The 12,228-nt window shown below is 40.1% G+C and overlaps 1 protein-coding gene across 18 annotated transcripts in view; it reads right to left on the bottom strand.

Annotated features, from left to right (window-relative positions):
* The window catches only part of LOC147168452 (protocadherin gamma-A11-like), a 284,949-nt gene that overhangs the window by 245,698 nt on the left and 27,023 nt on the right, over positions 1 to 12,228 (bottom strand). The window contains exon 1 of one of the 18 annotated variants that reach the window (XM_086084318.1): positions 9,672 to 12,144. The exons of 14 other annotated variants lie outside the window; for them this stretch is intronic. In XM_086084318.1, the coding sequence (XP_085940444.1) occupies positions 9,672 to 12,065 (2,394 nt within the window). In that variant the 5' untranslated portion in view covers positions 12,066 to 12,144. Of the gene's footprint in view, positions 1 to 1,260; positions 3,766 to 9,671; positions 12,145 to 12,228 lie in introns of those variants that run through there. 3 more of the 18 variants (XM_086084339.1, XM_086084332.1, XM_086084350.1) reach the window with 3 other exon arrangements.

Genomic DNA, 12,228 nt, shown 5'->3' on the forward strand with positions numbered 1-12,228 from the left:
CACGAAAACACCTAAAAACATTAATAATGCCCATTAGTTTGCTCCAAAAAAATATATTAGATGAACTCATGTTTATAAAGGGTTGTACAATAATCCAAAAACATAAAGGGTAATTAACATTCATACTCCCTTTTTTTCCTATAAGGGGCACTCTTTTCATTGAGTGGAAATTTTTGGAAACAACAGTGTTTACATTTTCCACGGTAAGAAAGGGGGGGAAAATAGCCAAGCCAACATAGCTAGCATACTGAATCCCTTACCAACTGAAATTCAATCATTTCTACTTCAATCTATTTAAAATATATATATATATATATATATATATATATATGTGTGTGTCAACCGATTGGGTGTATTAAGCAAAGTAAAATTTTGATTAATGTTTAAAATATGTTTTATTTTGTTTTTTAATTAAGACAAATTTCACAGTGTTATATAGCCACTTGGCTAAACTTACAACAAAAGTAAAATGAGATAAAATGAGAGTAGACAGAAAATAAATCCCAAGAAGTGGAGCAATATTCAGCACCAAGGACAGAGGTGTGAAATAATCATCACTTTCTCATCTATATATCCTTTATAAAACTGTATAGAAAATAAAGCATGATCAGTTGGCCATCGTTCTCTAAAATAGATAAAGGAATAAACGACTAGAGTAAATATTGTAAACAACTACATCGGCATTGTTCGTTTGCCTGAACAGATGCAAAGGAGTCAAAATGCTGCTAGATGTTTAACAGTCAAGCTACATTTGCTAAAATTGTTAATTAATTCACCAATCCAACTATTTGTATATAGTACCACACTCCTTATTTCTGTTCATGAGAAAGATGCAACCAATATTAGCTCACAAAACTTATCTCACAATCACATTCAATTTAGCAGACAGTTTGCGGACAAACATCTATATTGACCTTCCTCACAAAAACAAAAACATCTCAACCACAATCTCAAAACTAGTAAACTGATTAATTGAAAACAAAAGCTTGACAACTCTTACAGCGTTCAGGCACAAAATAAGCAGTAGAATTAAAAACATGCTGACAGAACTAAAGGTCAACAATTACTCTGTTAATTAAGTTGACTGGATTTCTACAAAGAGGTTATCAACGCGAAACTTTCAAAGTGAAAAAAAAAATATGCAAAGAAGTGTGATCATGTTACTGTAAAAAAAAAATGGTATACTGAAGCAAAGCAAGTAGCTATAAAAGTTGACATTTGCTAAAATAATGGCATTCAAATCTGTCATAGGGTGCCTACCTCTAGGGGATCAAATGAAGCGTGAAGCTCATCAACAAAGTCACTCGGGCTTTTCCTGAGAGTCTGGTTAGCAGGCAGCGTGTTGTCATTGTAAGAAGACACAAACTTAAAGTCGCTGGTTCTTGAACCCGTTGTCAAGTAGGCGTCATAGTTGTAGGTGCTGCGTAAAGTTCCTGTGCCGTCAACATCTGCGTAATTAGGAGGGAGATACGCGCTGGGGATGGCAACTGCTCCATCAAACAACAGTCTGGGCTTTCTCCTGCGACAAAACCTCACACCCAGGACGATGATGATGAAGGTCAGGAAGAAGGTGGACACGGACACCAGGGCGATGATCAGATAAGAGGTAACTTTGGAATTCTTGTCGTCATAAGAAATGTCCTTCAATTCTGGTACCTCAGCCAAGTTATCCGAAATCAGCAAATACATGGAGCAGGTGGCAGAGAGAGGGGGCTGTCCGTTATCTTTCACAGCCACAATCAGGTTCTGTTTCATGCTGTCAGACTCCGAAATGTCCCGCTGGGTCCTGATCTCTCCATTGTGGAGACCAATGGTGAAAAGTCCCGGATCTGTGGACTTGACAATATGATAGGACAGCCAGGCATTCTGTCCAGAATCTGCGTCCACCGCTATCACTTTGGACACCACAGAGCCTCCGTGTGCAGCTTTGGGGACGAGCTCGGTCATCAAGGAGTTGCCCTCCGGGGCGGGGTACAGTATCTGAGGAGAGTTGTCATTCACGTCCGATATGTACACACTGACGCTCACGTTGCTGCTCAGTGGAGGAGAACCGTTGTCTCTGGCCATCACATGGATTTGAAAACTCCTCAAATGTTCGTAATCAAATGACCTGACGGCGTGGATCACTCCCGTGTCTCCGTTAACAGACACGTAGGAGGATACCGGGGCACTATTCACCTCAGCAGGTAACAGAGAGTAAATCACTGTTCCATTCTGTCTCCAGTCAGGGTCTTGAGCACTAACAGAGCATAAAGTGGAGCCAGCTTTGTTATTTTCACTCACATATGCGCTGTAGGATTGTTCCTCAAACACAGGTGGGTTGTCGTTGATGTCTCCTACAGACAAGTGAACACTTTTGGAGGAGGACAGAGGAGGCGAGCCCTCGTCAATGACACTTATTGTAATGTTGTATTCTGATACTAGTTCACGGTCCAGAAGTCCAGTAGTCACCAAAGAATAATAGTTTTTAATAGAAGGTACTAATTTAAAGAGGACATTTTGTTGAATGGAACAGTGTACGAGTCCGTTTTTCTCAGAGTCTCTGTCCTGCACATTAATGATGCCCACCTCAGTACCAGGTGACACGTTTTCTGCTACTGGATTTGACAATGATTTTAGGTAAATAACTGGGGCATTGTCATTCATGTCAATAATTTCAATAATTAGGGTTGCATAAGAGGCTAACCCCGGACCATCTTTGGCACTTATCTGCATCTCGTATGATGAATCTTTTTCATAATCTATAGGACCTGCAACTTTGACCTCTCCTGTTTTAGAACTGAGAGAAAAAACTTGATGGTCATCGACGTGGTCAAATCCATAGAAAACGTCCCCGTTTATTCCATCATCAGGGTCAGTGGCACTCAGTGTTATCACTAAAGCATCAAGAGGAGAGTTTTCAGGGAGACTAGCTTTATAGACTGTCTGACTAAACACAGGTGTATTATCATTAGCGTCCAGCACAGTGATGTGTATTTGCACTGTACCGGATTTCTGAGGGGAGCCGCCATCATATGCGGTCAGCAGAAGTATAATTTCATTTTGGTTCTCTCGGTCTAATTCTTTTTCTAGGACTAACTCGCCATATTTTCGTCCAGTACCCTTCGTTTTGACATTTAATGAGAAGTGTTCATTTTTCTTAAGGGAGTAGCCCTGAACAGCATTCTCACCAATGTCTGCATCATGGGCCTCATCCAAGGGAAAATGTGCACCTTTGACTGCAGATTCTTGTATTTCCAATTTCAGCAATTCTTCCTTAAACTGCGGCGAATTATCATTAATATCTTGTACGCGAACATTAATACGGTGCAGTTCAAGCGGGTTTTCCAGAACAATGTCCTGTTTGAGCACACACGACGGTTTTTTTGCACACAGCCCTTCTCTGTCGATCCTCTCCTGGACAAGGAAGTCTCCGGTGTTGAGATTAATTCCGCAGCATTTCACGTTGCTATTTTCCGTGTCAATGCGGGCTTTGCGAGCAGCGAGCCTACCGGATTCAAGTCCCAGATCCTTCGCGATGTTCCCGATTACAGATCCACCTTTCATCTCCTCTGGAACAGAATAGCTCACATCCCCGCGGACGCAATGGAGGACCAGAAACACAAAAGCAAGTCCAAAACCTAGCGCCATTCTGCCGTGTCCAGATCAAGCGAGCGTTCGCTCAATATCAAATCCACTTGCTCCCAATATATTAAATATTGTTTTGTTATTCACAGCAGTCATAAACTGCTGCGGACCACACCAGCACAAAGCAGAATAAGGCGGTGATTTCATTCACAAAGAAAAGGAGTGAACATATATTTTCCCGTCTGTTGGTGCATACTGACACCAAGAGTATTACTTGTGGTATAACAATGGCTGGTTGCCTGGCTTTATATATATATCGTCCAAATACAAAAAAAATAATAATAATACAATTGCTAAAAAAAAATCATATGTGTGTAATTCTTTTTTTTACATGGCACTTACCTTGATGTAGCCTACTTTGCAGATGCATTTAAAAGAACACTAAAACAAACAAATGGAAATTGCAATCAAATATTAAAATCGCATTATTATTATTATCACTATTATTGTTGTTGTTATTATTTTTATTAGATTGATAATAATAATAACAATAATAATAATAACAATAATAATAATAATAATAATAATAATAATAATAATTATTATTATTATTATTATTATTATTATTATTATTATTATTATTATTATTATATTATGCCATTTTTTGCCGGAATTGTATTACTACTAATTTATTCCATATCATCATTATCATAAATCATCTTTGTCAAAATGTGAATAAATAGATAAAACGTCTTCTCCACTCCTCCACGGGATGATATGAACAATTGGTACCACTGTTTAAAGCTAAAAGGAATATATAACAATATATATATATATATATGTATATATATATATATATATATATATATATATATATGATGTGGTGTTTGTAGTCAAATAAACTGCCAAGTCCTTATTAATCCCGGATCAGGTCTTCATTTAAAAGAGAAAAACAAAAATCAAACAATAAGACTTTTAACCTACATTGCAATATATTTAAATAATAATAATAATAATAATATAATCATCATCATTATTATTAGTAGTATAGTAGTAGTAGCAGAAGTTTTAGTAGTAGTAGTAGTAGTATAAAAACTGACAGCAAGACTTTGGGAAAAGCAAGATAAAAGCGAAACTAGCTTTTGATTCATTGCCAAGGTCAGAGGTGTGAATGGAATGGGAAATGAAGCATGAGCAGTTTGCCCATTTTCTCATTGAGAAATAATAGAAGAAAGTCTTGAAAACAACTAAACATCCATTTTAAACAAGGTAAAAGGAAATAAAAAAATATGGCAGTTGCTATACATTTTTTAACTTCAAATTGTTCATCAATCTATAACCCACATTAGCATGCAGACCTGTATTTTGCGGGCCACTTCCTGTCACAGTGGAAAACCTTTATTTTGGCGGTTACTTCCTATTATACACTTCCTCATTTTTTTCCGCGGTGGCTGCGGCGCGCTCTCGCGTCTTGCCAGAATTTTTAAGGCCATTGCAAGTCGCTACTCGCTACGTGCTACTGAATGGTAAGCCTTTGTGCAATACACTATGTTGTTTATGGACTAATGAACTAATCCCTGGTCCTTCTGAAAGGACTCTAGCGTTTTGCGTTTGGTGGGTTGAGTAATCGATTATTCATTTATTTATTTGTTTGTTTGTTTTCCTTATGTGAATCCACTAGCCCTCTGGGTTCCATCCCTGTTGATCCATTGCTACAGATATAAATGATTTGTGTTTTGTTTTTCCTTATGCGCTTCACACCAATATATCATATAGTCTACTACTGGCTCCTGTGTTCATTCACAACTCAAGCTCCATAAAGAACCAGACTTCTGTTGCGGCTTATATAGGCGCAGTCAACCGCCATAGCCCATAAGCGTTACATAATCAATTTTATAACATACTTCCAATTAAAACTGCATCGCAACAATCTCAATATAACTCAATATATATTCTAATGACTAAATTACTGAAAGAGAAACATCGACCTTCAAAACCACCAAAAAAAAACACAACAACAACAAATGTATTACCCACAAGCCCTAAATAGACTTAAAAGATGGAGACAAAGAGCTTGACTACTCCATAAAAAAGCAAATGGGCAAATGTTTCCAGGATCTATAGGTCAAATGTCATCAATTTCTTCATCAGTTATTAAAGTTTCATGGACTTCCACAAACATGATTAGCAGTAGACTATATAGTCAAACTATTAAAAAGACATGTGGTCAAGTTGCGGTGGGGAAAAAAATACATTATTCATTTTCTGAAGTTAAACGAGTGAGAGGGTGCATAAAATATTTCCAATGTGACTAACAAGCAACACAGCTAAGAAAATCTAGTATAAGGTGCCTACCTCCAAAGGGTCAAACGAATCATGAAGCTCATCAACAAAGTCACTTGGACTTTTCCTGAGAGTCCGATCAGCAAGCAGCGTGTTGTCCTTGTAAGAAGACACAAACTTAAAGTCACTGGTTCTGGAACCTGTTGTCATGTAGGTGTCATAGTTGTAGGTGCTGTGTAAAGTTCCTGTGCCATCAACATCTGCGTAATTAGGAGGGAGATACGCGCTGGGGATGGCAACTGCTCCATCAAACAAAAGTCTGGGCTTTCTCCTGCGACAAAACCTCACACCCAGGACGATGATGATGAAGGTCAAGAAGAAGGTGGACACGGACACCAGGGCAATAATCAGGTAAGAGGTCACTTTGGAATTATTGTCATCATAAGAAATGTCCTTCAGTTCTGGCACCTCAGCCAAGTTATCCGAAATTAGTAAATACATGGAGCAGGTGGCAGAGAGAGGGGGCTGTCCGTTATCTTTCACGGCCACAATCAGGTTTTGTTTCATGCTGTCAGACTCCGAAATGTCCCGCTGGGTCCTGATCTCTCCACTGTGGAGACCAATGGTGAAAAGTCCCGGATCTGTGGACTTGACAATATGATAGGACAGCCAGGCATTCTGTCCAGAGTCGGCGTCCACCGCTATCACTTTGGACACAACAGAGCCTGCATGTGCAGCTTTGGGGACCAGCTCGGTCATGAAAGAGTTGCCCTCCGGGGCGGGGTACAGTATCTGAGGAGAGTTGTCATTCACGTCCGATATGTACACACTGACGCTCACGTTGCTGCTCAGCGGAGGAGAACCGTTGTCTCTGGCCATCACGTGGACTTGAAAATTCCTCAAGTGTTCGTAATCAAACATCCTGACGGCGTGGATCGCCCCCGTGTCTCCATTAACAGAAACGTAGGAGGACATTGGGGCACCGTTAACCTCAGCGGGTAACAGAGAGTAAATCACAGTGCCGTTCTGTCTCCAGTCGGGGTCTCGAGCGCTAACAGAGCATAACGTGGAGCCAGCTTTGTTATTTTCACTCACATATGCGCTGTAGGACTGTTCCTCAAACACAGGTGGGTTGTCGTTGATGTCTGCTACAGATAAGTGAACACTTTTCAAGGAGGACAGAGGAGGAGAACCCTCGTCAATGGCACTGATTGTAATATTGTAATCTGATACTAGTTCACGGTCTAGAAGTCCAGCAGTCACCAGAGAATAATAGTTTTTAATAGAAGGAACTAACTTGAAGAAGTTATTTTGTTGAATGGAGCAGCGCACCTGTCCATTCTGCTCAGTGTCTCTGTCCTGCACATTAATGATTCCCACCTCAGTACCAGGTGACACATTTTCTTCCACTGGATTAGATAATGACTTTAAATTGATCACAGGGGCATTGTCATTTACATCAATTATATTAATAATTACTTTTGCCTCAGATGACAGACCATAACCGTCTTTGGCTTCAACCAACACTTCATGACTTGATGCATCTTCATAATCGATCTCACCTACCACAACAATTTCTCCCGTTTTCTGATTAAGAGAGAACATACTTTTTGCTTTATCAGACAGCCTGCTGAACTCATATGTAACATCTCCATTAATTCCATCATCTGCATCTGATGCACTAACAGTGATAACTGGGATTTTTATGGCTGCATCTTCCTTTACAGATGTTCTATAAACAGCCTGAGTAAAAACTGGGGCGTTGTCATTAGCATCAAGCACAATGACATGAATGACTACAGTACCAGATCTCTGAGGAGAACCACCATCCATGGCCGTTAACAATAATTGTATTTCCTGCTGCTCTTCTCTGTCTAATTCCTTATTTAAAATAAGCTCACCATATTTGCTGCCTTCATTTGTCGTTTGAATGCGAAACACAAAATTTGAATTTTCTTGCAAAATGTAGCTTTGAACAGAATTTGTTCCTATATCCGCATCATGAGCTGCATTAATGCGATATTTGGCTCCTTTGTCAGCAGATTCACGTATTTCCAGCTTCACATAATCCTTAGAGAAAATGGGGGAATTATCATTCATATCCTGAATTTGCAAAGACAACCAATGCAATTCCAAAGGATTTTCCAGCAGCAGTTCGAATTTAAGAACACACGAAGGCTTTTCCCCGCAGTGCTCCTCTCTGTCGATTCTGTCTGCAACCATTAAATCCCCCGTCTGGAGGTTTATTCCGCAATATTGTTTGTTGCTATTTTCCATATCAACACGAGCCTTGCGAACAGATAATTTATTCACCTCCAAACCTAGATCCTTTGCGATATTTCCAATAACAGATCCGCGTTTCAGCTCCTCTTGAACAGAATAGCTGATATCTCCGTGTGCATATCCGAGCAGTACGAAGAAAAAGGCAACGCTCCAGTTGTGCACGATTTGCCGTGTGCGCGCCATTCTCTGATAGAAACACAAAATACTGCAAAATAATCAGACGCTTATTCGGTCATACTCGTCTTTGTCCTTTGTCTTCTGTTTTTAACGCTTTGAAGAACACTGGAGTCCAGTTCTATGTGCGTGCAACACACACTAAACATTATGAATTCTCTGCTGGTCTATGGTGACACCATGTGTCAAAATAAAATACTGCGTTTGTAATGTAATACACTCGAAGCCTATTCATTTGACTTTTTCACGGTGAAAAGTAGCACGTCTAAAAGCGATGATTAATCATCGCTTTTAGACGTGCTATTTTTCCTGTTATTGTAAATAATGAAGTAATAGGAATTACATTTAATTGCATTTGAAGACTTAAAAAGTGTGAACAACAAAGACACACATACAGTCTTATTAAAAATTCAATAGTTTCTACTTCAATCTATTTAAAAAAAAAATGTGTGTCAACCAATTGGGTGTATTAAGCAAAGTAACATTTAGTTTAAAATATGTTCTTTTTTTTATCAAGACAAATTTCACAGTGTAATATAGCCACTTGGCTAAACTTATAAACAAAGGAAAAATGAGATAAAATGAGAGTAGACAGAAAATAAATCCCAAGAAGTGTAGCAATATTCAGCACCAAGGACAGAGGTGTGAAATAATCATCACTTTCTCATCTATATGTCCTTTATAAAACTGTATAGAAAATAAAGCATGATCAGTTGGCCATCGTTCTCTAAAAGCGATAAAGGAAGAAACGACTAGAGTAAATATTGTGAACAACTACATCGGCATTGTTTGTTTGCCTGAACAGATGCAAAGGAGACAAAATGCTGCAAGTTGTTGAACAGTCAAGCTACATTTGCTGGAATTGTTCATCCATTCACCAATCCATCTATTTGTATATAGTACCACACTCCCTATTTCTGTTCATGAGAAAGATGCAACTAATATTAGCTCACAAAACTTATCTCACAATCACATTCAATTTAGCAGACAGTTTGCGGACAAACATCTATATTGACCTTCCTCACAAAAACAAAAACATCTCAACCACAATCTCAAAACCAGTATAAACTGATAAATTGAAAACAAAAGCTTGACAACTCTTACAGCGTTCAGGCACAAAATAAGCAGTAAAATTACAAACATGCTGACAGAACTAAAGGTCAACAATTACTCTGTTAATTAAGTTGACTAGACTTCTACAAAGAGGTTATCAACGTGAAACTTTCAAAATGAAAAAAAAAAATTTGCAAAAAAGTGTGATCATGTTACTGTAAAAAAAAAAGGTGTACTGAAGCAAAGCAAGTAGCTATAAAAGTTGACATTCGCTAAAATAATGGCATTCAAATCTGTCATAGGGTGCCTACCTCTAGGGGGTCAAAAGAATCTTGAAGCTCATCAACGAAGTCACTCGGGCTTTTCCTGAGAGTCTGGTTAGCAGGCAGCGTGTTGTCATTGTAAGAAGACACAAACTTAAAGTCGCTGGTTCTTGAACCCGTTGTCAAGTAGGCGTCATAGTTGTAGGTGCTGCGTAAAGTTCCTGTGCCGTCAACATCTGCGTAATTAGGAGGGAGATACGCGCTGGGGATGGCAACTGCTCCATCAAACAACAGTCTGGGCTTTCTCCTGCGACAAAACCTCACACCCAGGACGATGATGATGAAGGTCAGGAAGAAGGTGGACACGGACACCAGGGCGATGATCAGATAAGAGGTAACTTTGGAATTCTTGTCGTCATAAGAAATGTCCTTCAGTTCTGGCACCTCAGCCAAGTTATCTGAAATTAGTAAATACATGGAGCAGGTGGCAGAGAGAAGGGGCTGTCCGTTATCTTTCACGGCCACAATCAGGTTCTGTTTCATGCTGTCAGACTCTGAAATGTCCCTCTGGGTCCTGATCTCTCCATTGTGGAGACCAATGGTGAAAAGTCCCGGATCTGTGGACTTGACAATATGATAGGACAGCCAGGCGTTCTGTCCAGAGTCAGCGTCCACTGCTATCACTTTGGACACCACAGAGCCTCCGTGTGCAGATTTGGGGACCAGCTCGGTCATCAAGGAGTTGCCCTCCGGGGCGGGGTACAGTATCTGAGGAGAGTTGTCATTCACATCCGATATGTACACACTGACGCTCACGTTGCTGCTTAGCGGAGGAGAACCGTTGTCTCTGGCCATCACGTGGATTTGAAAACTCCTCAAATGTTCGTAATCAAACGACCTGACGGCGTGGATCAGCCCCGTGTCTCCGTTAACAGACACAAAGGAGGATACCGGGGCACCGTTAACCTCAGCGGGTAACAGAGAGTAAATCACAGTGCCGTTCTGTCTCCAGTCGGGGTCTCGAGCGCTAACAGAGCATAAAGTGGAGCCAGCTTTATTATTTTCACTCACATATGCGCTGTAGGACTGTTTCTCAAACACAGGTGGGTTGTCGTTGATGTCTCCTACAGATAAGTGAACACTTTTGGAGGAGGACAGAGGAGGAGAGCCCTCGTCAGTGGCACTGATTGTAATGTTGTAATCAGACACTAATTCACGGTCAAGTTGTCCAGTTGTCACCACAGAATAATAGTTTTTAATAGAAGGAACTAACTTGAAGGGGACACTTGGTTGAATGGAGCAGCGGACCTTTCCATTCTCCTCAGAGTCTCTGTCCTGCACATTAATGATGCCCACCTCAGTACCAGGTGACACATTCTCTGATATTGGGTTGGATAATGACTTTAAATTGATCACAGGGGCATTGTCGTTTACATCAATTATATCAATAATTACTTCTGCCTTTGAAGAAAGGCCATAACCGTCTTTGGCTTCAACAAAAACTTCATGTTTTGATCCGTCTTCGTAATCTAATTCACCTACCACAACAATTTCTCCCGTTTTCTGATTGAGGGAGAACATTTTTTTTGCTTTATCAGACAGCCTGCTGAACTCATATGTAACCTCTCCATTAATTCCTTCATCTGCATCTGATGCACTCACAGTGATAACTGGGGTTTTTATGGCTGCATCTTCCTTTACAGATGTTCTATAAACAGCCTGAGTAAAAACTGGGGCGTTGTCATTAGCATCAAGCACAATGACATGAATGACTACAGTACCAGATCTCTGAGGAGAACCACCATCCATGGCCGTTAACAATAATTTAATTTCCTGCTGCTCTTCTCTGTCTAATTCCTTATTTAAAATCAGCTCACCATCTTTACCACCGGCGTTTGATGTTTGAATGTGAAACACAAAATTTGAATTTTCTTGCAAAATGTAGCTTTGAACGGCATTCGTGCCTATATCCGCATCATGAGCTGCATTAATGCGATATTTGGCTCCTTTGACAGCAGATTCACTTATTTCCAGCTTCACAAAATCTTTAGAGAAAATAGGGGAATTATCATTCACATCTTGAATTTGCAAAGACAACCGGTGCAATTCCAAAGGATTTTCCAGCAGCAGTTCAAATTTAAGAACACACGAAGGCTTTTCCCCGCAGTGCTCCTCTCTGTCGATTCTGTCAGCAACTATTAATTCCCCCGTCCGGAGGCTTATTCCGCAATACTGTGTGTTGCTATTTTCCATATCAACACGAGCCTTGCGAGCAGACAGTTTCCCCACCTCCAATCCGAGATCCTTAGCGATATTTCCAATAACAGATCCGCGTTTCAGCTCCTCTTGAACAGAATAGCTGAGATCTCCGTGTGCATATCCGATTAGAAGAAAGAAAAAGGCAACGCTCCAGTTTTGGTTGTTGCGCTGTGTGTGCGCCATTCTCTGGTAGAAACGCAAAATACTGCAAAAGAATCAGAAGCTCACTCGGTCAGAGTCGTCTTTGTCCTTTGTCTTCTGTTTTTAACGCTGTGGTGAACACTGGAGTCCAGTTTTGTTTGGCGTGCAACACACTCCTAACATTATGAATCCTGCTGGTCTGTGG

Source organism: Leptonotus elevatus, chromosome 9 (assembly GCF_054856555.1).
Source record: "Leptonotus elevatus isolate MCC_2025b chromosome 9, RoL_Lele_1.0, whole genome shotgun sequence".
NCBI lineage: Eukaryota > Metazoa > Chordata > Actinopteri > Syngnathiformes > Syngnathidae > Leptonotus > Leptonotus elevatus.